Source organism: Python bivittatus, unplaced genomic scaffold, assembly GCF_059951505.1.
Source record: "Python bivittatus isolate LINGU-HERP-01145 unplaced genomic scaffold, Pbiv_v1 ctg000100_np1212, whole genome shotgun sequence".
NCBI classification, from domain to species: domain Eukaryota; kingdom Metazoa; phylum Chordata; class Lepidosauria; order Squamata; family Pythonidae; genus Python; species Python bivittatus.
Window position 1 is genome coordinate 1,685,074 of NW_028277038.1, and position 26,959 is coordinate 1,712,032.

At 45.5% G+C, this 26,959-nt stretch overlaps 2 protein-coding genes and 1 long non-coding RNA gene across 5 annotated transcripts; 1 reads left to right on the top strand and 2 right to left on the bottom strand.

Annotated features, from left to right (window-relative positions):
* Window positions 1-1,035: 1,035 nt before the first annotated feature.
* PPTC7 (protein phosphatase targeting COQ7) lies at window positions 1,036-18,435 on the top strand. 2 transcript variants are annotated; one of them, XM_088135176.1, is made up of 7 exons: window positions 1,036-1,282; window positions 1,785-1,960; window positions 8,357-8,536; window positions 10,928-11,126; window positions 12,554-12,677; window positions 14,233-14,362; window positions 14,827-18,435. In XM_088135176.1, the coding sequence occupies exons 2-7, from the start codon at window positions 1,903-1,905 to the stop codon at window positions 14,883-14,885; spliced, it is 750 nt and encodes a 249-aa protein (XP_087991302.1). In that variant the 5' UTR covers window positions 1,036-1,282; window positions 1,785-1,902; the 3' UTR covers window positions 14,886-18,435. The 2 variants fall into 2 exon arrangements, with proteins under 2 accessions (XP_087991302.1, XP_087991301.1); XM_088135175.1 differs by having other exon boundaries at window positions 1,036-1,960.
* Window positions 6,676-13,681, bottom strand: LOC148216578 (uncharacterized). The gene is made up of 3 exons (XR_015795137.1): window positions 13,548-13,681; window positions 12,722-12,816; window positions 6,676-7,095 (listed from the first exon to the last, which is right to left on the bottom strand). It is a non-coding gene; the product is annotated as an uncharacterized LOC148216578 (long non-coding RNA).
* A 623-nt stretch (window positions 18,436-19,058) lies between the features above and the next one.
* Window positions 19,059-26,800, bottom strand: RAD9B (RAD9 checkpoint clamp component B). 2 transcript variants are annotated; one of them, XM_007422734.4, is made up of 11 exons: window positions 26,520-26,800; window positions 25,771-25,841; window positions 25,200-25,349; window positions 24,569-24,683; window positions 23,592-23,691; window positions 22,897-23,003; window positions 21,973-22,079; window positions 21,589-21,653; window positions 20,969-21,091; window positions 20,097-20,217; window positions 19,059-19,676 (listed from the first exon to the last, which is right to left on the bottom strand). In XM_007422734.4, exons 1-11 carry the CDS (start codon window positions 26,551-26,553, stop codon window positions 19,548-19,550), a joined length of 1,122 nt encoding a protein of 373 aa, XP_007422796.2. In that variant the 5' UTR covers window positions 26,554-26,800; the 3' UTR covers window positions 19,059-19,547. The 2 variants fall into 2 exon arrangements, with proteins under 2 accessions (XP_007422796.2, XP_087991297.1); XM_088135171.1 differs by lacking the exon at window positions 25,200-25,349 and having other exon boundaries at window positions 26,520-26,666.
* Window positions 26,801-26,959: the final 159 nt, after the last annotated feature.

The window sequence follows — 26,959 nt, forward strand, 5'->3', positions numbered from 1 at the left end:
TTCTATCGATTCCTAAGCATCTTTTTTAAAAATAGAAAAAATACTGGCTGAAACGTCATGTTTAATTAACGTGGCCTCTTTTAAATGGGAGATTAAGAGTCCCTTAGGGACAGAAATACAGAGACAGTGGAGGGAGAGCAGCTTTCAACCTACAGCAGAATTCTCTACCCACATTACTTACTGGGAGGAAAGCCAACTCGTGGGATTGCTTTTGAGTAAATATGCCTAAGATAAATGGGTTTCCTCCCCTCTTGCTTTTCCTTTTGAAAGCCTGAATATTTCTGCGGCTGCGGAGGGAAGCAAACAAACAAACAGCCCTCACGACAGCCGAGGCTGCACTGTTTCTCAGTCCCAGCAACTTTAAGGTAGATGGACTTCGACTCCCAGAATTCCCATCCTGGCTGGGGAATTCCGGGAGTCGAAGTCCATACATCTTAAAGTTGCTGAGATGGAGAAACACCGCTCTGGCGGCTGGAGGAGGTTCGGGACTTCTCAATCGGGCAGCATTTGCGAAGGCTTCGGGGCCTTTCTTGCTCCCTTGACCCCGAGGTCGCAGCCAGAGTCTGTCCGCGCCCGTTTGCATAGGCGCTTACGGAGGAGGCGTCATAATACCTCCCTTGGAAAGACCCCCCTCCGGTGAAACCTCCCGACGAGGCCCCCTTTGCGACGCCACCCCAGCGGCTGCGCCCGGCCTCCCCGCCGAGTCCAGTTTCGCTTTTGCTTTCCGCCTCGTGCTGGGAAGGGAAGGTGACCTGCTTCGCGCGGCGCACATGGTCCCGTAAGGAAGAAACCGCAGTTCCCAGCAAGACTTGCGCCGTCCGAACACGGGGGAAGCCGGCCATTCTCGGGCCGCGCAGCATGCCGGGATCGGTAGTCCGGGACCCGAATGGTAGGCCCCTCGAGTGACACCGAGGCCGGGCGAATCGCGCCCGGGCCGGAGGCGGGCTATGCAAATTTAGGGGAGCCGCGCGCCCAATGGCGGCGGTGCGGGGCGTCGTCCTCCGAGGCCCGGATGCGGGGCGCGGAGACGGGCTCTGGGCCGGCGCGGAGGCGGAGCTGACCTCGCTCTTCTCTCCTTTCCCGGAGGAGCCGGCGGCGGCGGCAGCAGCAGCGGCGGCGGCCTGAAGCACGCGACGGCGAGGCGGGAGATGGCGGCGGAGCATCCCGGACGCGGGGCGAGGGCCCGGCGCCGGCTGTGAGCGCGAGGCCGGAGCCGCCGGGGGCTGAGGAAGGGCGGCCCCGGCCCGGCCCCGGCTCCGAGGAGGCTCGGCCCCAGCCCGAGGTGCGGGAAGGGCCCGGCGTCGAGCGCTAGGGCGCGGGAGGAGGAGAGGGCGCGGGACCCCCGCCCCTCTCCCCTCAGAGGGCGGCCCAGCCGGCCCCCGGCCCTCCTTCCGCGGAGGGCGCTCGGCGGGCCCCTTCCCCGCTCTGGGCCCCCCCGGGCTTCTGCCGCGAGCAAAGGCCGCCCTCGTGCCGCAGAGGAGGGGGCCGCCGGGGACCCCCTCGCCTGCCCGCGCCCCGGAGCATGAAGAGCAGGGGGAGCGTCCCGGTGTAGCGAAGGGCGGGCCGGAGCCATGAGGGAAGAGCAGCGCCCGTGAGCCGCGGGGCAGAAGAGCCTCCCGCCGGACGCGGTCCCCGAGAGAGGCGGCGGGGCTCCTGCCGGCCGATAGCCCCGGGGGCCCAGCCCAGCCCAGCCCCGCCCCGCCCCGCCTGCCCACCGTTCCCTCGTTGCAGGCCATCAGCTGCTGGACTCCCCACACCATGTTCTCGGTCCTCTCCTATGGCAGACTGGTGGCCCGGGCCGTCTTGGGGGGCCTTTCGCAGACGGACTCTCGAGACTACAGCCTGGTGACCGCCAGCTGCGGCTTCGGCAAGGACTTCCGCAAGGGCATCCTGAAGAAGGGCATGTGCTACGGAGATGACGCCTGCTTCGTGGCCCGCCACCGGACCGCAGATGTGCTAGGTGAGCGCTGGCCGGCGCCGGGCCCCGCCGCCCGCCCGCCCGCCTGCCTTCCCGTTCGCGTTTACTCCCGGCTTTTGAAATAGCAGCCCCGGGTGGTAATTGCTGGGACGTCCGGATTGCATATCCAGAGGCGCTGGGAAGAGCCTCCTAATTGCAGATCGGAAGGCTGCTGTCTCGCGGCTAAAGCTCAGCGGGATGCGCGGCCGTATAATGAGCCCCTTGCTGGCAGTCTCCGAAAGGAGCCTTGCCAGTCGCCCGCTTCTTGAGGGAGGAACCACCGCGTGGCTTTGCGCCTTGGCAGGGTCCTCAAGAGTTCTCCTGCAGGTCCAAAATGGCTGCAAGTTTTTTTTTTTTTTAAGCAGTATTTCCATGTCCTGGTTTCTCTTGCCTATTTGAATTGTAGACTCTGAGGGTGTGTGTGTGGGGGTGTTCCCCTTTAACCCTGAATGCAAAGAGAAGAGGCTCCCTGCCCCCTGCACGCCTTGCGCCCTTGTCAGTCGCAAAGGTGAATGACATTGAGAGGGGTGTCAGAGGTCAAACAGGGCTTGCCACACCCACTTGACTGTGGGTTTCGTGGCTCCCTACAGATGTACATTGCAAGGCCACTGAGCAGCAACAGGAGAAAACTGCAGGTGCTCTGTGAGGGAGGGGTCTTTCCAGACCCTTTTCAGGCATATTTGAGAATTCCATGTTACAGTGCCAGGCTCTGAGGGCTTTAGAATATATGTTTCCACATTGTGGCTTATTTAATGGTGGTGGTTTCTCTGAAATGTATTCTTTAATGTTACCGTGGTAGCGTTATGCGGTGAGTAAACAATAAAGAAATACGTCCATTGATCTGAGCTGGTGGTTCAAGCCAGCGTACGTTTAAGGAAATGCTGCTAAATGCTTGTGTGACAGTCCTACAAGCATCAAAGAGAGTGAACTTCCTACTGGAGGGCCGGTTGGTGTGTTGTTTTCTGTTTAATCATCTTCATTTTTGGGCTAGAACATCCAGTGAGACGTAGATCTTGAAGTACCCTAACGTGTGGCCCTGGATGGATGTTCTTAAACCCGTTGCAACTGAGTAGAAGGATGTTTGTGCAGTACTTTCCTTCTGCATAGGCGCATGGCCTGTGAGTGGGAAGGCGGGAGGAGCGGGGAGGGGAGCGCATCAGATCAGAGAACGGGTGTGATTCATCCTGGTTCTGCACTGCGTTTGAGGCTGCACCTCAGTGTCTTCTTTCCTACCAGCCCATCTTCACTTGGATTCTGTAGGGAATTGTATTGCAGGACCTGCGGTTGCTGCAGCATCGCTTCGGCGTGATTTACAAATCGTCCCGTCACTCAAGCATCATAGAGAGTGAATTCTGTTTTAAACCCAATCTTCTCCTCCCTGCGTTATTCTTGTAATACAGATATTTGTGCGGAGGGGATACAGATTGGATCTTGCAGTCCAACTAAATCAGAACAAATAGATGGTTTTAAAGCTCTAGGATGCGTTCCAGCAACTTTGTTTTTGTTTTTGCTTTTTTTGGGGGGAGGTTATATTAAATAAATATATTTCCTGCCTGCTTTTTGAATCAGTCAAGATTGATTCCAACGCACAGGAACGTCAATCCACAGGAATGTATAGTTGTGTGAGTGGTGTGAGATTGTTGCCTTTTGCCCCCCCCCCACGATCCTCTCCCTTTCAGACTACAGTACGGAGGATCTGCAGATGGAATTGGGTTGGTTGAGGTAAAGGTGGCCATGTCTTGATCCCAGCCCTAAACCAGCAATAATGAGGATTCCAGTCGCTGCTGTGGTTTCCCTGTAAATCTCTGCATTTATTTGGTGATTTGGGGGCCCACCTAATGGTGCATTTCCCCCATCCTTTCTGCTTTTCTTGGTGCCCTGTTTGGCCTCTTTCCTTCCCTCCTTGCCATCTGAGCACCCTCCTTCTGCAACTCCATGCTTTCCTGTTTGCGATGGCTTTAATTTGTGCTTCTTAAATACAACGGATGACACATAGCTTATTTTGGCACAGTGGACATTTTTATAGTTTCAGAACGTCTTTAGCCAAAAAGGAGCCCTACGCCTGTTTCTTTTTCCATCTCGGCCTCAGTTGCTCTCTCTCTCTTAGCCCTGCAGTGATAGGAGCGAAGCAAGAATTCCTTGGCTTTCTGTTTGGAGAGCCCTCATAAGCCGAGGATGGGTGTGGAAGAGCCAGATGGGCTATTCCCACCCCTTGGGGGAAAACTTGTGTGGACACCTGGAATTGGCCCAATTTCCAAGCCAAGTCCTTATTTGACCAGGGTTTTTTTTAAAAAAAGAGAAGGTACACATGACTTTTGCCTGTTGTGCAATCACTGTAATCTGAGAAATACCCTTGTCAAGGAAGAGTGCTTCAGAGCTGCTGTCCTGCAGTAACAAATGCTGTAGCCCTGGATACTTTTCTGTGGACAACCCTTTGATGCTTAATTCTCAGAAGGTATGCATCAGACCGAACTGTGAACCAGGAACTCCCCCACCCTCCAAATCTTTTTACTTGTTAACTCATCCACCTCTCTCAACCAAATGTTCTCCAGGCATGATATCCTAAAATTCTCATCTAGGATGTTGAAAGGAGTGGGAGGCTGGCTTTAGATAAGCCATCAGGCTCTTGAGTTTCAGGCCCTGCGTGCAGTGTAGTAGCATCTGTAACGTACTGTAGATTAAGGCAGGCGTCACAGAGATTCCTGGGGAGATCCTTAGAATGCCTGGAGTGCACTTTTTGCAGATATGAGGTGCTGTAACTTCTGAGTCCATTGTGTAGATAACTTCTAATTGTTGGTGGGTTTTTTCCTGAGAAGTCCCCTTCCGTTGGCAGGACCTCTGATGGCCAACATCTTAACAAACCATGGAAGCTGTGTTTAAGATTACAGTAGGAAGGTCCTTGTTCCCTTACCAATGACTTTTTTGAGGGTTAAAGACAACCTACATTATGCACTGAAGCAAAATTTATATGCCCGTGTGTGTATATATGTCTGTATATAAATATATATGTATTTGCAGATATGTGGGTTTTATGTACTGTGTTTATATATAATATTTATATACTGCTGACTCCATGAGGACTCATAAGTTTACAGCATCCCATGCAAATCAATAATATATAAAACCAATGGTCTACCTCTATCTCTGCAATCCAGCAACAGTCTTAAGTATTAAAAGCTCTGTTTTCCTGAAGGCCATGAGAAGGGCACCATCTGAGTTTCCGGGGAGAAGTTATTCCAGAAGGAAAGATTGAAGACCAAAAATCCCCCCCCCAAATTTCATATATGGGGGAAGACCCTTGACATCCCAACTTAAGACAAGTGAATTGGATGGGTGGGTTGTACCTGGAGGAGGTGGTACTAAGGATGCTTGGGTGCCAAAGAATTAAGGGCTTTGTAGATTAAAACCAACAGACACTTGGGTGTATAATATATTCACACATACATATTTGCAAATATGTGGATTTGGGGATCACATTTTTCATCTTTAGGTTGTCAGAGGCACATTTGCTAAGCAAGGGGGCTTCAGTAAATGGTCTTTTTGCACATTTTCCAAACTGTTTTCCTGTAATCACCGGGAACGCGTTTTTAAAATACTGCAAGTTGATCATTCCATCGGGCACAGAAGGTTAGGGAGAGATTGTCATGACAAGCATGGGTCTGGCTAGTTTTGCTCCTCACTCTGAGGAGTCCACTGAGTTAAATTCTAGAAAATCTGTTTTAAGAAAAATGACATGCCAGACCAGTTAGTAATCTTAATCAGGTGGGATCACCTGGAAAGACAACAGAATTTTTGAAAAGATCAAGGAAGTGTCTAATATGTGACAAGAGATGAGGAAGTAGTTGTGTGTAAGAATCTTCAGAGAATCTGGTTGCCCAAGAGTTTTCTCTCTCTCATTAGCAAGGGCAATGTCTGTGTCTTCTCAAGTCTCTTCAGATAGGTAAAACCTAAGTGTGGCCAGCAAGGAAGGTGCAGACGGACTGATGGTTGCAGCGTGGTAGATGACGTTTGCCCTAGTGTTGAGCTTGCTCCCAAGTAAGCAAGTAGAGCTGAAGTAAGTGTTTTGCTTCGGAGGATGGATTCTGGAAACTCCCACCTCTGATTAGGAATGCCAGAAGGTGACTTTGCCACTTGAACCAGAACAAATGCCAGGACAACCTTCAGCGCACCTGTTGAGAAGTAAGCACCGCTGTCTTAATGCATCTTCCTGGCCATAGGAGGTGTCTAATTTACCAGCCCTAATTTCCGCAGTGATCCTGATCGTTGAATTACATCCTGTCTGCGTATGTCCGTTCTGTCCATAATTTCATTGCAGATTTAATCAGAGTGACCTTGCTTAATGAAAAAGAAAGACTCTGTTGATGCAAACCTTGCCAGTTCACTTTACAAATTAGGAAGTTTTGTATGAGATGAAGGACAGTCAATGACAAATTAAGGGTTTATTCTAGAAGGATAAAAGGCAAATCACCAAGGAACTCCTTTGAACTTTGCCACTGCGTAATTATTCAGCAGTGCTGACCTTGGGATAATGGCTCCCTCACTGAATAGTCTTTCTGCTCAGCCTTAAATCTCTTTTTGCAGTGCCAGTTTTTCTTGAGAAGATCCAGCCCTTTAGTTTGCTGGATGGGTTGATTGCTGGCTGATGCAGAAATGGGCGGATAAGTCTTAATGACCCTTTGCCATTTGTAGGCATGGCTGCAATGCCTAATAAAAGGCTCCTGTTGTTTTTCTTGGTCATAAGCAGCTTTTGCAAATGGGAACGTAAAACTCTAACTTGGTGTTTCTCAACCTTGGCCGCTTGAAGACGTCTGGACTTCAACTCCTAGAATTCCCCAGTTAGCATGCTGGCTAGGGAACTCTGGGAATTGAAGTCCAGACATCTTCACATTGCCAAGGTTGAGAAACACTGCTCTAATTAGTTTGGGGGTGCTCAGAGCTTTTTGCCATCAGCAAAGTCCCTTCCCAAATGCCTCTCCTTTTTTGGGAGGTCCTAGCCTTCAGTTCAGCACTGTCATCCTCTGCAGCTTGCCACATCATTATAATCGAGGTGTACATAATACGTCATAGGCAGTAACTCTGGGGACCAGGCGGGTGTCTTCTCTTCAGATTGGAAAAACGTCAGAATGGATCGCTGTTTCCTAAGACAGAAAACACAAACCTCATGCTATTCCGTTCTTGAGAAATGGCTGCTTTGCAACTGAGTTCTGACAACTTGGGAGGAGGTTTAATGTGTGTTTCCTTGGTGCAGAAGGAAGGAATGGCATTGCAATTGTGTTGGGTGCTGCCTGGAATAGAGGAGGGGGTGGCTTTGTTGCTGTGTGGCTTTTTGGTGGGGGGAATACTAGAAAAAAATTCTGCGTACTATTTAGGGGAGAAGTGTGATTCATGCCAGTCTGTTGAGTTGTAACATGTTGACAGATTACATAGGTCATGCCAATGTCAGCTTTCATTATTATTTCAGCTGGGATCATAAATAAAGGGCAGTTTACAGATTAGCAGGCTTCACTTTATGTAATAAATCAGTTTTAACTTTTTGGCCAGAGATTAGTGGCTTTTTGTTCCAAAGGAGATATTCCTTAAGCAGATTTCCTGATTAGTGACTCATGCAGCATCCTGAATGATGCTGTATGATGATCTTCCTAAATACAGTAAAAGATAAAATTTGTAGTGCTATGTTGTTAATCAGTCAGCTGACTTCTCTTAGAATAAATAAGAAAATGCCCCATTCTACCTTTCCATGTATGTCTGTGGGTTGTTATTTATTACAAACATTTTCATTTTCTGGAACACACAATATCCAAAAACTCAGCTACCTGTTATAAATGCAGCCAGCTGATTCTGCTGCTTCACTTCCTTTTTTCAGTTTTGTGCTTCAGTTTAGTTCAGTTGGGATGTGTCTGTCCCTTTATCCTGCATTTCGGAAATGAGTGGCTTTATAGAAGTGAGAAAATCTTGTAGAAAAACTCCAGAAAAGAGTTAGCAGGGGCTGTCCGTGGTCCTGTTGAGAGCTGCTCTACTTTTCTGCTTCTGCAGCCCATACGTCATTGCATCAGTTCCCTGTTTGGGCTTTTGCAATAAAAAGTGATGCTCTGTTGCAGTGTTTCTCAACCTCAGCAACTTTGAGATGTGTGGGCTTCCGATGCTGGCTGGGGAATTCTGGGAGTTGAAGTCCACACATCTTAAAGTTGCTGCGGTTGAGAAACACTGCTCTGTTGCATTCCTTCCTGTGTGGCATCAACTCAGAAAGTGACTACTTTAGAAAGCTCCTTTTAGAAATGTTGATAAAGTAAGAATACCCAACCAGTCTTTACTACCTTTCCACGTTTATCCAATTGCCACCCTTTGCACTGAGGAATTCGAAGGACCAACTTTTATTTCTCTCTCTCTCTTTTTTTAAAGGGGTTGCAGATGGTGTTGGTGGCTGGCGAGACTATGGCGTCGACCCGTCTCAGTTCTCAGGGACTCTGATGCGCACTTGTGAACGTTTGGTAAAGGAAGGACGGTTTGTGCCTAGTCATCCTGTGGGGATTCTCACCACAAGCTACTGCGAGCTGCTGCAGAACAAAGTCCCGTTGCTTGGTAAGAAGAGGAGTCCCCCAGCCCTCCCCTTCAGCTTTCCCTCAACAGTCATGTTGATGTTTGTCCTCACCAGCCATGTCTATTTTTTGTGGAATTTTTTAAGTCCCTGCACTTATTTGTTACTCCTGGAAGTTTCTGTTAAGGGTATAAGCTAGGAAGCCTCTTATCAATTTCCTTTCTTGATCTCAATATGTTTTGCATTCACACATCATGCTGAGTCAGAGTTTGCTGTAACCATAGTTTGGGCATAAGCAAAACAATCATGGCTTGCGTAGCCCTTGTTTGTTCTCCCTATGTCTTTGAATAACAAGAAGTGGGCCAAAGGCAAGACCCCAAAAACACTGAGCGACAAGTTAGGATGAAAACAAGCCAAGCTTTGTAAACTAACATGCTATGGCTCTAAATTGGTTGCTGCTAAAAATAAATCATGCTTTCTTTCACGGGAAGCATTTGTATATCCCATGAAGACAAGAACAAAGAAATTAGACGTCGGGTAATTCTGGGTGAACCTGGCCACTGAGGAGTCTAGGAAAATCAAGTTCTCTTTTGGTGTTGCTCCCTCTCCCTCTCGCCCTTGTAACGTTTGGATAATCTTGATGGACTTTTCAAGGGTTGACTGAAGTCACTGACAGGCTAGCTGGCTCGTTAAGAAGAATCTGGAACCCACAACTGTAACTCTCCTATTATTGGGACCAGTTAATCACTGCAGTTCTTTTTGAGATGGAGTTTCAGCCGTCTCAAACGAAGGAAAAGGATGCGCTGGGCATAACAACACTGTAATGGTGATTTTAAGGGCTAGCCAGAGAACCTAGGAAATCACTGGAATGCCCGTCAGGGCAAGATGAATGCTGGCATTGACCCTTTAGAGGGTTGCTCTAGTGTTCTCTATTTCTAATTGTTCAGTTTTTGAAAAAATCCAAGCTGCTTAGAAATACGGTAGCCCTCCTGAATTTACAGAATTGGTATTGGGAGATTCAACACTTTCAGTATACAACCAATTGGCCTCTGCTTTCAGCATTTCAGAGCCTGGTTTTCTTAGCCCAGGCAATGTCAACGATGCTGTCTTTGAGGACATTTGGTTTCCCTGTTCTTCCCCCAAAAGATTATGTATCCATGGAGCATGCTCTGAACATCTCCCATCCTTCTGCAGTTCTTTGAGGATTATTTCCATTCCTCTATTTTTTATTTTTTTATTTTGGTACATCTGCAAACTTTGTTTTTCCCTAAGCAAGCCAGTGATTTCTTGTGTCCCCACTGATCCTATCTTGGCTTCAGTCCCGTTAGAAATCAACTGGTGGGGTCCCCAGGCACAGCTACATTTTATCCTTATTACTGAGAACCAGCCTGGCCGATGGAAGCTGGTAACCTTTTGCCCAGTGATCGCTGTGTGTGCTTCTCACCTGATTCAAGGGTTCTCTTCCAAGAAGCTTCTGTCTCTCTCTTAATATGTGTTATTTTTAAGTGAGCTCAGCTGAACCCAGGAGCAGCCATCCCCCTTTTCATTACATGCCTCACAAACAGTCTTTGGCTGGAGAATTTTCTCTTCGGGTCAGTTGAAACACCGGGAGCTGTTGAAGTGCCTCATTCTCCAATGACACTGTTAGTTTTGGTGCCAAAGTCCTCATTACAGTGGAGGCTGCCAAGGAGTCCTCTCAAGGAGAACGCCTGCCCAGAGCTACACCACGAGAGCTCCGCTTCTCCAAGAGGAGCACCAAGACTGCCTTTGGAGGAACATTTGTTAGCGTTATTTAATTAGAGCATTTGACTCCTTAATCTCTCGGGGTTTCGTATCTTTCTCAAAACGGCTATGAAATTTTCTCTTACCCTAAAACTTGTTCCTGATTGGTTCCTGCATCGATGGCACTGTTTGTGTTGTCCAAACGTTTATCTAACAGTGTGGGCTGAAGGCACAGAACGCAGCACTCACACTCTTGTTGAAGCGGGGGGGAGGTTGCCCATCTTTGCAATTCATCAGTAAAAGGAGGCAGTGACTAGGACTGCCGTGAACCTGGCTGGCCGTTTGCCGGTTTTGAGAAGAATTAAGCAATTGCTTTAAAGTGGCTTGAAATACCAGCCCTAACCAGAGCCGTTTTGACTTGTCAAGAAGGAAAAAGCAATGTACGCTCACTAAAAACAGCACACAGCCATGGATTTAAAAATAAGCTGGAAGCAACTGGTCGAAATTCTCAGTTTGGGGCATTTTTACCTAATTTGTGCCTCACTCCAGCTTTTGTTCCAAGGTAGATGTTTCAGTAGCTTAAAACCCTAACAGTAGATGTTTCAGAAGCTGGACTGTGTGTGTGGCTTGTTGGGGGGGGCGTCATTAGACCCCTAGATAAAAGCAGCTCCCTGACATTTCCCACTAGGTAAACGTTTGACTCTCGTCTCTAGGGAGCAGCACAGCTTGCATTGTGGTCTTGGATCGGACAAGCCATCGTTTGCACACGGCCAATTTGGGGGACTCGGGCTTCTTGGTCGTCAGAGGCGGCAGAGTGGTGCACCGCTCTGATGAGCAACAGCACTATTTCAATACTCCGTTCCAGCTCTCGATAGCGCCGCCCGAAGCCGAGGGCGTCGTCTTCAGCGACAGGTAGGGCTTTCGGGGGGACTTTGCAAGAACGGAGGCGGCCTGTCCTTCGGCCAGTCGGTCCATAGGGGACCTTCGGGAGCAGCTGTGTTTGTGGCACATGGTTTCCACCCAGCGGAGACTGGGCTGGAGTTGCCTATCCCAAGAGTTTTAGCTGCTGAGGGTTCCCCCCCCCATTAATTTTTTTGTCCTTCCAAGGACGGCAGACGCTCTTTGGTTATATCTGATCCCAAACCGTGGCGTGGGAAGGGACTCTTTTAAGTGGATTCCCTTCTCTTACTGGTTTTTGGGGGAGGTGGGTTCTCATGCAATATTCCTCGCCTCCCTTTCTGCTGCTGATTGTCGGTTTGCAGAGCTCATGAGGCAAACGCAAAGCCTGGTGCAGTTTTGCGGCAGCCCTTTTTACACTCCCGGGTCTGGGCTGATGGATCCCCTCCTTGGACAGTGACAGTCAAGGCGTCTTTCACGTTTCCCCCGGCGACTTGTTTGCAAAGCAAAGCCACGATTGTGTGTTGTGAGGGGAAATATTTACTTGGCTGCAGGGAGTGTGTTTAGTTTAAAAACGTAGCAGGGTACATGCTGTATTGTATTTAGAGGGCATAACTGAATTACGGGGACGGATGATGAGGGAGTGTGAGTGAAGAAGCTCAAAAAGGTGGCCTGCGGATCAAGACGAGGATGCCCAGAAGGCTGCCATGGCTTGGCTTTGTGCGTGAGGCTTACAGTGGCTCCTGCGCTGCCTGGCTCAGTCGGGGACCTCCTCCTCTTCTTGGGATTTGGAATAGGAATCTGCTGCTTTTTTACATACCCGAGCAATGAGGCAGCACGTACTTGACAGACAGAAAGGGAAGCACGTGACTTCAGCTTGGGTTTCAGCACCGTTGAAAGTTTCCAGCACTGCTGGATGCCGAGTCAACTCCCACTTGGCAGAACACGAAGCTCTGCCAGAGGAGCGCTGGAAAAGCACATTTTGTCCAATGGGAGCTACGGCTGAAAAGGGTACATACATCATACAAAGAACTGGAGCAAGGTTTCTCTCTCCCTTTGAGGAAAACCTTTCAAGCAGTGTTTCTCAACTTTAAGATGGGTGGAGTTCAGCTCCCAGAATTCCCCAGCCAGCAAGGGTTGTTGATCAAGGCAGAATCTTTTAAGACACCTTTTTGGGACTCTGGCTGTGTCTGATGAACCACTTTTCTTAAGAATGCAGACAGGCTTTTCTCATCAAAACCGTAGGGCCCACTTTCCTGAGAGTAAGTGCCACTGGGTTCAGTGGGACAAAATGCTGATTAGACTGTTGACGCCTGCACCAGCGAGATTCCAGCTGCATTATCTCGCTGGCGTAGGGCGAACTCTTGTTCTTGCTGTATGTACAGGTTAAGCATTAACCCCCAAAGCGTTCAAATCTATATTCCCTATTGGTGTTTCCTCAGCCCGGATGCTGCTGACAGCAGTACCTTTGACGTTCAGCTGGGAGACATCATTCTGACAGCCACAGATGGGCTCTTTGACAACATGCCAGACTACATGATCCTTCAGGAGCTTAAGAAGTTAAAGGTAACAGGGAACGTGTGAAGGAACAGGCTTGCTTGCAGGCTTACCTTACCAGGGCCAGAGAAGGAAGTTTCTGCAAAGCGCTGCTAGGTTGCCTTAGCACGTTCCAGGTGCTTCCTGGGGGTTACCTTTTGCAGCATCCCTGTAAGGTAGATCAATACCATTATGGGATTTAGACTGCTGAGAGAGAATCTTGCACCTGGCACTTACCTGGTGAGTGGGCGGAGCAATAAGATTCAGAGAAGAGATTTCTCCATTCTGTTTTCTTAAGCACTGTGCCGTTTTGATAGAAACAGACTGATGGAATGCCCTTTCTTGCTTAAATTGAATGCCAAAAGCAGTGTTTCTCAACCTTGGCAACTTGAAGATGTGTGGACTCCAACTCCTAGAATTCCCCAGCCAGCAAGGCTGGCTGGGGAATTCTGGGAGTTGAAGTCCACACATCTTCAAGCTGCCAAGGTTGAGAAACACTGGCCTAAAAGATTGAATCATGTTTGTCTCACAGTACCAGAGCCATTAAATATTTTGTTCATCCTCTGTATTCTACCTTCAAAATGGGCATATTTGGGAAAATTGATAAGTGAGCGGACAGGTAGCAGCCTTTCCATTCCTTCACCCCCCCCAAGCCCTTGCTAAAAATTACCCCCCCCAAAACTGAAGCAAGTATTGAAGGAGGTCTCCGTCCATCGTTCTTTGATGAGAGGGGAGTTTGGACTGGGCCTCTGAGCGTCTTTGTCACCCCTCCCCTCTGCCTTTAGCCTGCTTTAATCCAATCTCCAGCGACCATATCAGTAAAAAGCAAAAGGGGTGGTGTGGGGGGAGACCAGACTGTGCTAAATATATAAAGATAAGGAACAAGATTTGCTTTCCTACCTCATCTTAGGAGCTACCTCGGTGAAGGTCAATTCTCCTTCTGTTGGGAGGGAGAGATTATGCCTTTGAGAAACCAAAGGGGTGTGTGAGAAACCCAGCCTGCAAACCTGCTGAGGTCATGTCCTTATGTCCAGTACTGGGTGCTACCACAGAGAAATTTAAAGTTGGCAAGGATCCCTGACAGATAGCATTTCTCCAGTCCAAAGTTGCATTGTTGTCTTGGCAGTGCGTTGGCGTTGAATGGCAGAATGCAACTTTGGGACAAATGTTGATGTGTTCTCCCCATGAGCAGCGTTTTCTGATCCTGTGCTTTGTGAGTCTGTGACCTTCTCAATGTTTTCTAGCCTCTTCTTAGTGTTCAAATGTACAACAGGGGGCCAAGCAAAAGTTTAAAGTTGAGAGCAGGTTTATCTTTTAATCGGCTACTGTCCATCCCCGATAATATCTAAAGCAGATGGACTGTTATCAAAGAGCTTAAAATCTGCTTTTCAGAACTGGATGCAATTTCCTCAAATTGGAGACAGTAGAAAGAGTGGGGTTTGTACTTTGTTTACCTAGCATTTTAACTTGAATTTGGACCCCACCTTCTTTGCATTAGCGGTCCTGTTATACTGCATACTTGCGACAGGTGAAACAGACAAGCCTTTTAAAAATGCACATGCTTTCTTTTCCTTTCTCAACCTAGAACTCAAATTATGAAAGCATACAGCAGACAGCAAGCAGTATTGCTCAACAGGCTCACGAACTGGCGTACGATCCGAATTACATGTCTCCCTTTGCACAGTTTGCGTGTGACAATGGATTGAATGTAAGAGGTGAGAATTCTGAGTTGCCAGTGGGAACGAGGGAACAATCCTGTATTGCTGGGCTCGTTCCAAGGGTACCAGAATGAGATACTGGCTAGAATTAGTTTGCCAAAGTACATTGTACGGAACAAGAGAACTTGTTAATGCGGTTGCTAATGTGCAAAATTGTGATCCGGGCAGGGGTAAATGTGTTCATGTTTTTATAACTGCCACCATACTGTGTAAGAGTTGGTTAGATTTTGTTTGTGCAGGGATTTGTCTCATTTTCTTGGCAGATTTGCACTTCTGAAGCTCTTAAAAGCATCTCTAGCAGAATTTAGTGGAGGCTGTTGAAGGGTTCAGTCACACTTTCAGCCCTTTGGGTTAAATTTCCTTTCCCCTCCCTGCGTGTTTAGGGGCAGTCCTGTTTAATATTTTGCTCTTGTATGGCACCAGCCCTTGGGATAAAATTGTCTAAACATCTTGCTTTTCAGGTGGGAAACCAGATGACATCACCGTTCTTCTCTCTATAGTAGCTGAATACACAGACTGACCGGCTGTAATACTCAGCTTTTAATGACTTGTGTGTCTCCAACTGTTCTCAGCTTCACATGTACTATTTCCTGCTGGCAGGAAGTCTTTCTCTGCACCTGACCTCAGTGGCTAATCACGTGTTACGTCCATTGCCTGTTTAAGATGCAGTCAAGACCCCTGTCGCACACCTCAGCTGGAGTACACCTGGGTACATCTCCAAGCAAGAAATGAAGAATTTCAATACTTGAAGCTTGTCTTTCAAAGCTGACTAGTAGTTATTGCATAGAAAGGGGGTGAAGAGGGAGTAACCCTACGTATGGCTCTGAAGAAAAGTGAGCAAGAAATAACGTAGAATTGGCTGTTGGTAGTTCAAAACTAATTCCAGTGAAGAGAACCTCCGTGAGGTCCCAAGAAGGTATGGCTAGAAAAAGTCAGTTTTCATCTGTGGAAGGTCAGAGTGCATCCCGTAACTGGCTTAACATGTGGGAAAGATAGCTGAACCTTGTGTTTGTAGATGAACTCTCCCCAGGCTTCACAAGCGCAGCGCGCCTCTTGGTCTGTCTCGGTTTTTTTCAACCTCGGCAACTTTAAGATGGGTGGACTTCAACTCCTGATTCTGGGAGTTGACGTCCGCACATCTTAAAGTTGCCAAGGTTGGAAAACACTGGTCTCTGTGGTATTAGCCAGGAGCTTTGTTACTCAATTTAAAATCCAGAAATAGTTTGTGAAATGTGGTGTGCATGTGAGAGAGAGTGTTTGTGAAGGTGCTTAACTGTTATACCGGTGGAACGTTGGCATGCTCTTTGTCCACGCAGGGCCCTGCGGTAGCTGGATTATCCTTCCAGAAGATCATTGTCTAACCCTCTTTCAGTTGCAGAGAAGACACCCGGGGTTGAGTGTTTGGGATGAGACCCGTGCAGCTATAACGGGATTTTGCTGTGGAGCAAAAAGTGACAGCGTTCTGTGCTCCAGGCGTTCCCCTTTGAATCTGGGGGTCTTTATGGTGTTTCCAAGAATCGACTGAGTGTGGTCCCCAGCAGCAGTTCTGGTGCAGGAGCAAAGCTCTGAGTGGGTGGCATTTATACTTCAGTAGTTTGTTTGCGTACAGGATTCCCAGAGAAAGCTAATGATGTTTACAGGGCTCTGATTGCTAATTGGCAATATCGCAGATCTTTGCATTACATACACTCAGTCCAATTTCTCAGTAGCTATAATTTCCCCTAACCCATTTTTCTAAGCTTGTGTAAAAAAAACGATAGCTGTTTTTATTTATACATGCCCATACAGGTATGTATAAAAATATTGGTCAGTTTTTCATAACTTTTTTTGCTGGTAGGAAAAAAGTCCTTAGCAATGAAAAGCCATGTTTTATACAGCAGTCGGTAATGTTGATGTTTAGCTGATAATCGTGGTGAGTAAAGCAACCATATCTTTTAAAAAAAAAAATGAAAAGGGGGTTTTACTGCCAGGTTTATTATATTAAAACTGTACGTTTGAGGTTACCTCAGCCTGTTTTAAATATTTTTTGGTGGTTATACTGTATATTTGCATAATTGTGTCAAGCTTTTATTTATAATTAGGTAACATGTACCATGTACATGTCACTGTTTCAATGCATCCTGCTTCTAACAGGCATTTCGTTTGCGATGATAACAGGCAAAATCATATCGAAGCTCTTCAACCTACCTTTAAAAGATGGCACGATTTTTCTTTAAGTCACCTTTCGTTTCTTGTCCAAATGCCTTAACAACGTAGCTTGATGAAACTGATCTTTTTGGGGGGCATGGATACAGGGTGGAATAAAATGAAATTATGAAAATCATATTAGCATAAAAACGTGGCCCATTGTAACTTTGTACAAACCATTTCAACCCCTCATATTCCTTATGCTGAACCAGCCGTACCTAACTATCTTCTGCTAGAAGTCCTGTATTAATAGGTCAGTATGCAACCTCTTCTCTGCGCCGCTTGAGGAGTAGGTAGCTCTCAATCTGGAGCTCACGTTTTGGTGGTGTAATTTCTCGTTTGAGCAAGCCCTGAGGAGCTACTGACTCTCCCCACCTCCATCCCGTTGTCCCAGGTCTCCCGAGACCATCGAGCAGGGGCTATTCCCGCTTCCATCTCTTCAGCCTTTCTACAGCTGTTGGCTAACTATGGAGGGGGAAGACGTTTCAGAGTCGGGGACGGATAATAAGCCTTGGCGGGTTATTCTTGGCTTTGTTTCATTTAGAGCAATTTCTACTCAAGCAGTATCTGTAAAGCCATTTGTTCCTTGGGACGATTTTCTTACCAATGGTCAAACTGAATCTTTAAACCTGCATCAACTGAATCCCCCCTTTCTCCCCTCCCTACCCTAGACACCAAAGACCACATCTAGTTTATAGCTTTTTGCCATCTGTTTTTAAAGCAATACTGTATTATAAACAAATTCTATTGCATGCTTGATATTTCCCCGCCCCCTTTTAAGGTGAGCATTCAAACATAGCAGAATCTGATTTCTTCCTATGAACTTAAGCTGTCTGCGCACAAGTATTTTTTTACAAAAAGGAAAAGGCAAGTCTTCTGCACTTGATAGAATTATCTTCACGCTGACCCTCAAAGCAATTGTGCATTTCCTTGGAGCACGATCTTGGGTTATGATTTGGCACATTCCATTTTCCTTTGTTCTCTTCAGCTAGGGATGCACTGATAGAGGAGAGCTAGACTCAAACTCACTTTATGGAGTATCTGTGAGAAACCACATTGCATTAACCTGCTTCATTTGAGCAGCTTTAGGGTTTGCCTTCTGAAAACCCTGTTGCGTTACAGAGTTTTCAGATCTGAAGAGGTAGGCAAATGTGCCACAGTCCTATTAATGAAGGGGATTACATCTTTGGCTCCGATTTGTTTGTTCAGGATGGGAATTGAAGCATCATGAGTGGGATCCAGAGTTGCCTGGGAGAGCTGCAAACTCTGAATGATTTCTCGGGTGGGGAAAAGCCATTTTCCCTAGGCCCCCTTCCCTGTAGCAACTCTGCCCTAAAAACCTGCTCTGTTGCAGAGGGTGGCTCTGCCCCCAAACCAGTGGGGGCGGCGCTGCTCCAGCTACTGGGAAGGAGGGATCCTGAAAATTGTTGCCTGCCTCTTCCTTGAAGCAGGGAGCCCGGTTCCCCCCAACAGAAGGCCCTCTTCTGCTTCCTTAGGAGCCACTCTGGATCCAGCTTTGCTCCCACCAGGTTACTTTTTCTGCAGCAAAGACTGAATAGGAAAACCAGTCCAAAACCTGGGACTGAATTGGATATGGATAAAAGCCGTCCACAGTGGAAACAAAGATAAAAGATAACTGTGATCGGAATTGCTCTTTCCCGTGGGAAACCAGACATGGATTTTTGCATTTTTTTTTTCTGACAAGGATAGCTTATCTAATGAGGATGCTGTTTTCTTGTTAAATGAGACTATCGTGACCTGTACTTACCTAAAGGAAATTACGTGAATTGAATGTCTGAAGTATAATTTGTGCAAGAATAGTATCTATAAATACATTTAAATGAACTGTAAAGTTATTTAATAAATATAGTATTTATACAATACGTGAGCTTCCTTTAAATGTGACTGTAATAACCAGTTGTGGTTGTAAAGTTCAGGCAACGGCTCTGTTGCAGTTACGTCTTTGTTTTCTATTTAGATCATCAGGCCTCAAAATGGTCCCTCTGATGGCCAAGGAAGAGATATTCCGAGGATATATGTCTATCTTTTAGTCCCTTCCACTAGGTGAATTCATAAAAACATATTTCATATTGCTCAAACAGGCTATGTTGTGTGGCAATATAAGATGACTGTAGTGATGTTTTGTACAATATCTGCTTGTTACACAGTCTTGGGCAGAAGTCGTTCCTGGTGGGTCATGTACCCAGCAACAGTGAGACACTAAAATTAATTTTTAAAATCTCTCTATAATGAGGAATTCAATGAAAGGGGCAAAGTAGCAAATGCTTTTCTAGAAAAGCATTTTATGGATGTTTGGGGGCGTTAATAAGTGCAATGCTGCTAGAGAAATTGAGTTCTCCATTTTGTGCTAGCTGTTTCACTTTGCTTCAAAAGCAGCCTCATTCTCCTTCACTGGAGGAGTTGGAGCAGATCTTAAGGACAGAGCCTTGCAGCAGTGTGTGATTAATTGCTTTTTGTTAGGTTGCTGTGGGTAACTGCCTGTGAGAAAGGCTGAAACAGCCAAATGCATCTTGACATGATGGGAGAGGACGGAAGGGCTGAACACGCTTCTGAAACATTCTGTCTGATTGCTGCAGTACACAGGATACATCCTGCAATATTTTCAAGTTTATTGTAATATGCTGATTTTAGGAAAACCTACAGAATTGTACCTTAGCCCTGGATCCCCCAAGTTTTCCCATGTTAAAAGAATGGCACTGAAGATCACGCACACGTAGGGCAAAAAGTGCTTACTTTTTATTCAAATGTATTCAGCCATATCTAACTGAAGTATTCTAAAAAAAATTACACTGTTGATAGGTTGAAGATAAAATAACATTAGTAAAAAAACTAGTAACAGTTGAGAAAATAGAAAGCAATAGCATCGGTTTAATACAAGCACCTAAAATAAGCAAAAGTTCCACTTTCCTGTATGCCAAACACAAGACTACTTGATGACATTAAATTGCGCTCTGCCAACAGGCATTTTCTACTGTTAAAACGTCGGCGAGAGTTGCCTATCGCCACAATCCTCTTCTGTGTCACTTACTGTGGCCAAACTGCAAAGTAAATTAGCACCACTTTGCTCACTAGGTGAAACGGCTCCAAAGAACAAGGAATGAAACTAGAAAAAGAAAATAAAGGACAATCACTGGTACCTTGAGTAAAACCCTGAAATACTGCGTATTGTAAGGTCAAATTACATGTAGCAAAAAATCCTGCTGTATCAAAGCAGGATACAGGAACTGGATTGCATTGAATCTGGGAATGATTTTTAAGTACCGCAGGGCCATGCCAAACTCCTCAGTTCTCTGCAACTCTCCCTTTTCCCACCATTTCCAGCCAATTCATTAGCTGTTAGGATAAGAGAATCACTGGATCAATTTCACAAAGGCAACTTGATTCTGCTCCCTGCCTTCCACTGGCAGGTCCTGGTACTACCTGAAATGTTGCCTGTGAAAGCCAAGAGGCATGTCGCGTAAACTGAAATAACTGCATCCCGCTCTGGGGGAGAGAAGTCTGAAAATAGCTGTTTCTCTCTTGCCTTATTATAACTGGGATCCAGTGGTAACCGTCCCTCTCCCGTGGAAAAGCCCTCTGATGGAATTGTGGATGTGCTTCTGCTGCAACTGATGTCTCGATCACTCCTCTCTAATGCAGGGCTCCTAAAATGCCATAAAGATGGATCAGCGGTATAATTTTCCCTTCCAACAAAGGGGTTTCTCTGCAGTGGTTTTAGACGATTTGGCCTGGAGCTTTGCCTTGGTGGACCTCAAACTGCTCCTTGGGGCCTGCTCTAAGATTATCTTCTTCCTGCTGCAAGGGATGACCTGCAGACGCCTGGTATGTACCTTACTTGGGCGAGAAGTTGGCATGATCTGACAGCCCCCTTGAGAGAGAGAGAGAGATTTGCAAATGCAAGCCTTTTCTGCTTCAGGCAAGGGCACAGGATCAACAGAGAGATGCAGGCAGGCTCACCTCTGCCTCCCAGATGCTTTGCTAAGTAAGTTGCTCACTACATCCTCATTTACAAACTCTGCCGGCTGTTTCGGGGGTCTTCCTATGCATCCAGTCACATCTAGCCTTGGCTGATCAGGTTGGGGAGGAGTTTAAATTATTATTTGTAATTGCATTTGACTGGACAAAATAAATAATTTGCCCCTAAGATCACTCTGAGGGACTTCTCACATCTAGGTTACGCTTTGGAACGTGGCAGACCTGCCAAAAGCATGATTTGGCTGCCCGCAGAACCTGAAATACACACGGCTGCTTGGAATACACTTCTGATGAGGGCAAAAATACCTTTCTAGGAACTTCATTCCCGAGAACGTGACTTTTCCTCTCCTCTCCTACATATTGAGAGAGGCTCCTTATTTAAAATGGAGTATTTTACAATCAATCTGAAAATTGTATTACCTGTTTTGGCCTTGTGCAAGGTGTGTTGGTTGACTAACAGTTGTCCAGCTTTCAAAATCAGATAAAGTGGCCAAAACAAACATGGCTTCTATGACCGTATCTTCAATGCTGAAGGCAACAGGCCTTGAAATGCAAAAGTCAGGTTATGCTAAGAGGCACGGCTACTTAGAATCTGCATTTATGCATGGGCTTGTCCTCTTCACACACACATACACAAATGGAATAAAGGAGTTCCTTAAACTGCAGTCATATTCCAACTCCCCCAATCCCTGACTGAATTATAGCCTGCCAATCCATTTTAGCATGACATAACAATGTTCCTTACTAGTATTCAATTATTCATTCACTGACTGCAAGCTGCCTTCACTGTGTGCTGTCACATCATCAGCGTGCATACTCCTCTATTCGTATTACACATGGATTTTGTATGGCACTTGTAGGGTAATCCTTAGAAGTGCATTTCTATTCCATAAATCCTGCATAAATGCATTTGTATACAAAATGCATCTTCACAGACAGTTGAAGCGATTTTAAATCTACTTTTGCTAAGCTTTTAGCATTTTAAAACAAGGTGGTAAAATATTGGACTGCTTCCTTAAAAAAGAAAAACAACTACCTACTTTCCAGAAACATCAAAATGAATGGAGACTGGGGCACTGAGAGCTTCTGCAAACACCAGAAGACCCTAAACACAAGTGAAAGATGGGAATTAACTCAGCTCCCTAAGAGAAGGAGATAGTATTAATTCTAATGCTTGCCACTGCAGCGTTTATTACTAGATTTATGGGCTATCTGGAGACTTTTGTCTAGCCATGGCTGCGTATAAAATGCTGGGTTACATGGGATACTGAACTCTGATGCAAGAGCGGCAATCTGAATGGCATTTGTTCTAACACCCCTCCCTTGCTAATACTGTGTCCCATACGACTCTCTCTAGCAGGTATTCATGTCATTCCTAATCCTGAAGTATCCCACAGTCAAGACAACATAATTAGCCACATTACCCGTAGCTCTTTAAGGCAAAATGTGACTTCAGAATCTACTCCAACCTGAAAATATTCAAATTCTTCAGGACTGAGATGAATTTCTGTATGTGTTGCCTTTGTAAATTCTGTTGAAATAAGAATGACGGAGATTAAAAATAATGTTTAAAAACACAGCTTTATTGAGAATCCTTGGAAATGGTTAATAAAAATTCAGTTAGCATACAGCACAGGGCTGTTGACCATGTCCATCCAAAGTGTGGTAATACGTGAGCCTCCACCTACTGTATGCCTAAAAATACTACCTGTGAAGTCAATGCGTAACCATTCCAAATATCAGAAAAAAATATTGATGGACCATAACAATTAAACTCTATGCATATGATCAAACAAATCGGATATGCTGAATTTAAGTGCCTAAGTATTTGACAGCCTCCCACCTATAAAATGAATTAACTCTATCAATTTGTAGCAAATATGAGTACCATTATCAGGGTAATTTTGAATGTTTCTTTCATTCTGGCTACTGTTTATAAAGTGAACAGTTACAATATAGCTCTTTTTTTAAAAAGTTTTTTCAGTTCTCTGCTTTTCGAATATTTAATAGACCAACAGCAAAACAACTGTTGACTGAACTCAAAAGTCCATAAACTTCAAAGAGTTAATGTGCTGGATTTTTCTCTGATTTCAATGGCACGTAATATTTTCTGGAAAAAAAATAGTTGTATAATAGGTATGAGCACATTATTTAATTATATAATAAACCATGTCACAACCACATCAAGACATTTTTCTTACCATACCTTCTTGCGTTTAAGATATTCCCCAGAGTTCCCCATTGGGGGGAGATGGGCAGACAATAAATCGAATGTATAAATAAATGTATAAAAATATTACAAATTCAATATGGTATCTTTAATCCCACCATGGAAGCATAATCCTTACCCATTTCATCCTCTGTATAAGTCTTGAAGCAAACTTTCACTGGTGTTACAGCTAAAGTTATTTCATCCTGATAAGTCGGAAAGTGGATCAGCATGTCAGACAGCTGCCTGAAATGTACAAAAACCTGGTAATTAATTCAATTTACAAATTGCTCTTTCTCTCTGCTGTCCATGAGCACCTCAGTTTTTACTTTCCTAAAAGGAAATTCAGCATGCTGAGGATTAATGCCGTTTACTCTCTGAATTCTTCCCTATCCAAGTTAGATGATCACAGCATCATCTTAGGTAAAAGGTTAAACCAGATGGTTCAACCAAATCTTCCCCTCTTTTCTCACATTCCCCAAGCCAATGTCATAAAGAAGCCAAGGGCTAGTGTAAAATTAATGGAGGTCACAATTAAGTCCTGTCTGAAGTAGGAGCAACATCTGGTTTACCCCATATTCCTTCTCCCTTAAGTGGAGATAGCGATTGGTCAAAACTGATCTGTTACTTTTGCATATCCTGCTGATAGAATTCTTCCTTCAAAGCCTGTCTTCTGAGAAAATACAACAGGAGGAAATTAAGCACTTAACATCTGGCAGCTCCTATAGAATTCCCTTTTCGTGTCTGAATTAATAAGGCCGAGATCCCTTTGGTGACAAACCACCATTCATATCCAAAACATTAGGCGAATTGCTAATACGCATATTATATTACCTTGGCTGGACTTTCAGTATATTGGTGCACAAATGTTTTGCAAATACAGCTTGTAGAGGTTCACATTCCTGGAAAGCTAAGCTATGAGTTTTCACGACACCTGATTGAAAAAGATACGGTTTGAAATCAGCATGTCTTTGCGGGCTACCACAAACCAATGTGAAAGAAATTGATCAGGATATTTTTACTGCAACATCGTGCAAAGAGGAGGTATGCTAAAAATGGTATCTGCCATGTAGGCAGAGAAGGAAACGGAAGAACCTGTGCTCAGAAGGTGAAACGACCTTCTGGATCCTTCTGTGCGGGAGGACGCAGAGCCACGGTTTTAGCCCGTGAGCAGAATTCAGCAGCTGCCCCAGGAATCCATTTAAAAGAACCTTTATGAAATGGTGACTTTCTGCGCACCACCTCTTACTCTTAATGTAGCAAAATCAATCATCTGGTTTTCATAACATTTAACACCCAGCTCTGTTGCAGACCTGTGGTAATAAAAGAGGGCACCTGTTGCTCTCTGGTGGACAGCGTACACAAAGCATACTTTTAATTTTTCAAAGGGGCTAGGTTTTTTTTTTCCTTCTAGGAATTGCTTCCACAGCATGCACACTTAATTAAAAAATAGTGCCACCTGACCCATCTGTAGTACATGCAATAATGTGTACCTGAAGCAAATGCTGTTGATTAGTTTAATCCCAGTGCGGGTAAGGTGCCCCATTTTTATCTTGAAAGCTTTTCAGAGTATTCAAATCCAGCAGACAGCTTCATTTACCTATTTGTTAATTTGAGACAAAATCCACAGGCTCCCTTCAGGCATTCAATAATTTTGGGGATAGCACAGAGACTTCCTTGGAAAATTCCAGAGTCAAAAAACTCAAATCCAAAGCAAAGGTGGAGTTCTTCAGATCCTGTCTGATAACATTTTTAATGCTGACTTTAGGCCATGTAAGACTTACAAGGTCATGTGCTAACTACTGACTTACCATGTTTGCAGAACAGCTTAAACACAATATGGCAATCGTTAAAGTCTGTATAAATGTTGCATTTTTCTACATTTCTTTCCAGTGTGTGTAAGCATCGAAATAAAGGCAGGATTGCCTGAAATAAAAAACAGTATGAGTGCAGGGATTTCCTGAGCAAAAATAATGATCACTGGATAATCTTGCAGTTAAAAAGTATTAAAACATTAACATATGGCATCATGCTTCAAGATTGCACTTGGAAGCAATGGAAAGGGAGTTGTCACCCTTGACACAAGGTTGTGAACTCAAATTCAGCTACGTGGACATTGTTGATGTGAAGGAGTGAAGCAGGTAGCTGACTGTGTGATTCAGCTCATTTTCTTAGGCACAGTCATTTATTTGTGTAGTTTTAGAGTATTATTTTCTCGGATTACTAATGTTAGAAAGTGATATACATTTTTCTCAAGTTTTATCAGCTGCAATAAAACTTTTTTTCTTTTTGCCCGAAGAAAAGTACACACTGACCAAAGATACATTTTAGGTAAAGTATGCATTTGATCCCATATAGCTTCTCCATGTATTTCACTAAATAGAATTGGAACTGTATTTTTGTAGCATAAAACAGCATTTTGTCCAACTGGTTGAAACTTACTTTTATTATTAATTTACATGCGAGTTGAACAGTGTTCCCGTTCAGGCTCAGTTCAGTTGCATTTCTATAGGAATAGTTTTGGAAGAACATAGATGAAAAGAAGACACAAGCATAGGCTGACCTAGAACTATTTACCGTCCTCAGGAAAAGCTGTGGAGAGGATTAAATGATTTATCTGTATTAACTGTAGCAGTTCCAAGTTACAGATAAGCAAAACATGCACAATATGGTAACATTTGGAGGTGTTAGATTGTTTCATCCTAACTGCACAAACACAAAATCAACCGTTAACTTTGTTATACTGTGCTAGGATTTTCCAGACGGTATGAGGAAAAACACTGGATTTCGCAACGCATGTCTCTCAACCCTCTTCCTATTACTTAATGGTGGAAATCCTAGGATATTTTGGACAAATATCAGGAGTGTGTGTGTGTATATACATATATGAACAGTGATTTCTCTTAATTAACAAAGGATGCCTGGGTACCTACGGCCTTGTGTGGCCATTTATGGTGCATTTCCCCTGTGCTTCATTACTTAGTTCCAAGCTCTGGGACTCAGATCTACTCACTCCTTTTTCCTCGGGGCCAATCCAAAATTCATCGCTGATTCTTGCAATGGCTTGCAGAGCCCTTCCGAACACTGCAGGGAAGATTTGGGAAGAAGCGTGAGTCCCTCCCTGGGCAGACGATACAAGCCATTTCGGGTAGCGACGAGCCCTAGTTTTAGCTAAACCGAATCGTGCAAGGGACTTATTACATTTAGGCGCTGCCCGACAAAGAAGCTGGCGGGGAATGCCTGACTTCTATTACTTTCTGAATTCAGCTCTGGAGAAATTTTGACCATCTTAACTGATCGCCTTAAAATAGACCCACGATCTAAACTCATTCCATGACCGTGTCCTTTTTTTCCTGATTTTGTCAGCACTGCTGTACTTTTGGCCGCACTTTATCTGCTGGTTACGGTTATGTATACTCAAAAAAAAAAGTGGGCCTGAGTTTCCTAAGGAAATCCTGAAGTTTTGTTCTAGGCGAGGTTTGCCTTTTGACACAGAAATCGCGCCTGAGGATCCCAGAAGGGCTTTCCTGTTGCACGCGCGTGTACAACGCGCGTGCAACACGAAGGATGGCGAAGCCCTGGATTCACATGGCTCTGGGGCTTCGCATCTGAGCGGACTGTCTGCGTTTCTTTCTTTTTCCGCGTCCCACGCGCTGCTGCTCGTCTAACTGCGTTTCGGGGCTGCGAGGCTGGATTTTCAGGGCCTCGCCGTCCAGCCAGGATTAAACTGTTCTTTTCCCCTGAAGCCTCGGGCTGCTCTACCTCTGACACGGGCGCCCCCAATGACACACTTCATAATGGGAGGAAGGGCGGCTGAGCGCCCACCCCAAGCGGCCCTCCAAAACAAGCGTGTCTGGAGAAACGTCTGAACGCTTCGTGACTGGCCGGCAAGAAAAAGCGGGAAATCCAGACTGCCACAAATATCGCGAGAACTCAGACGGGACGGGACTTTAGAGGGCGGAGCGATGGGGAAAGGGCCCGTCTTCTGAGGGGCCGACACTTCCGGCTCCCTTGCGACGCCGCCATATGCGGGGCCGTTAGCGCAAGCACTCTTTCCCAGCCTCGACTACAACTACCATCATCCTTCACCTGACTAAGCGGCGTACGATGAGGGTGTCCTGCACACCGTCGTGCTAAGCTGTTGCGAGGTGCCCTGCTCTTGTCCCTTCCACCCTTGCTGGGCGTGCCCTCGGCGACTCGAC

Coding starts and splice junctions, on each gene's coding strand:
- PPTC7 (XM_088135175.1), top strand. CDS start 1,759: ATGTTCTCGGTCCTCTCCTATGGCAGACTGGTGGCCCGGGCCGTCTTG. Junction 11,127..12,553: donor GGCGTCGTCTTCAGCGACAG/GTAGGGCTTTCG, acceptor GTGTTTCCTCAG/CCCGGATGCTGCTGACAGCA. Junction 14,363..14,826: donor CAATGGATTGAATGTAAGAG/GTGAGAATTCTG, acceptor CTTGCTTTTCAG/GTGGGAAACCAGATGACATC.
- RAD9B (XM_007422734.4), bottom strand. CDS start 26,553: ATGAAGTGTGTCATTGGGGGCGCCCGTGTCAGAG. Junction 25,350..25,770: donor TTGGCCCCGAGGAAAAAGGA/GTGAGTAGATCT, acceptor TCCTCTCCACAG/CTTTTCCTGAGGACGGTAAA. Junction 19,677..20,096: donor TGGATCCCAGTTATAATAAG/GCAAGAGAGAAA, acceptor TTCTTTTTCTAG/TTTCATTCCTTGTTCTTTGG.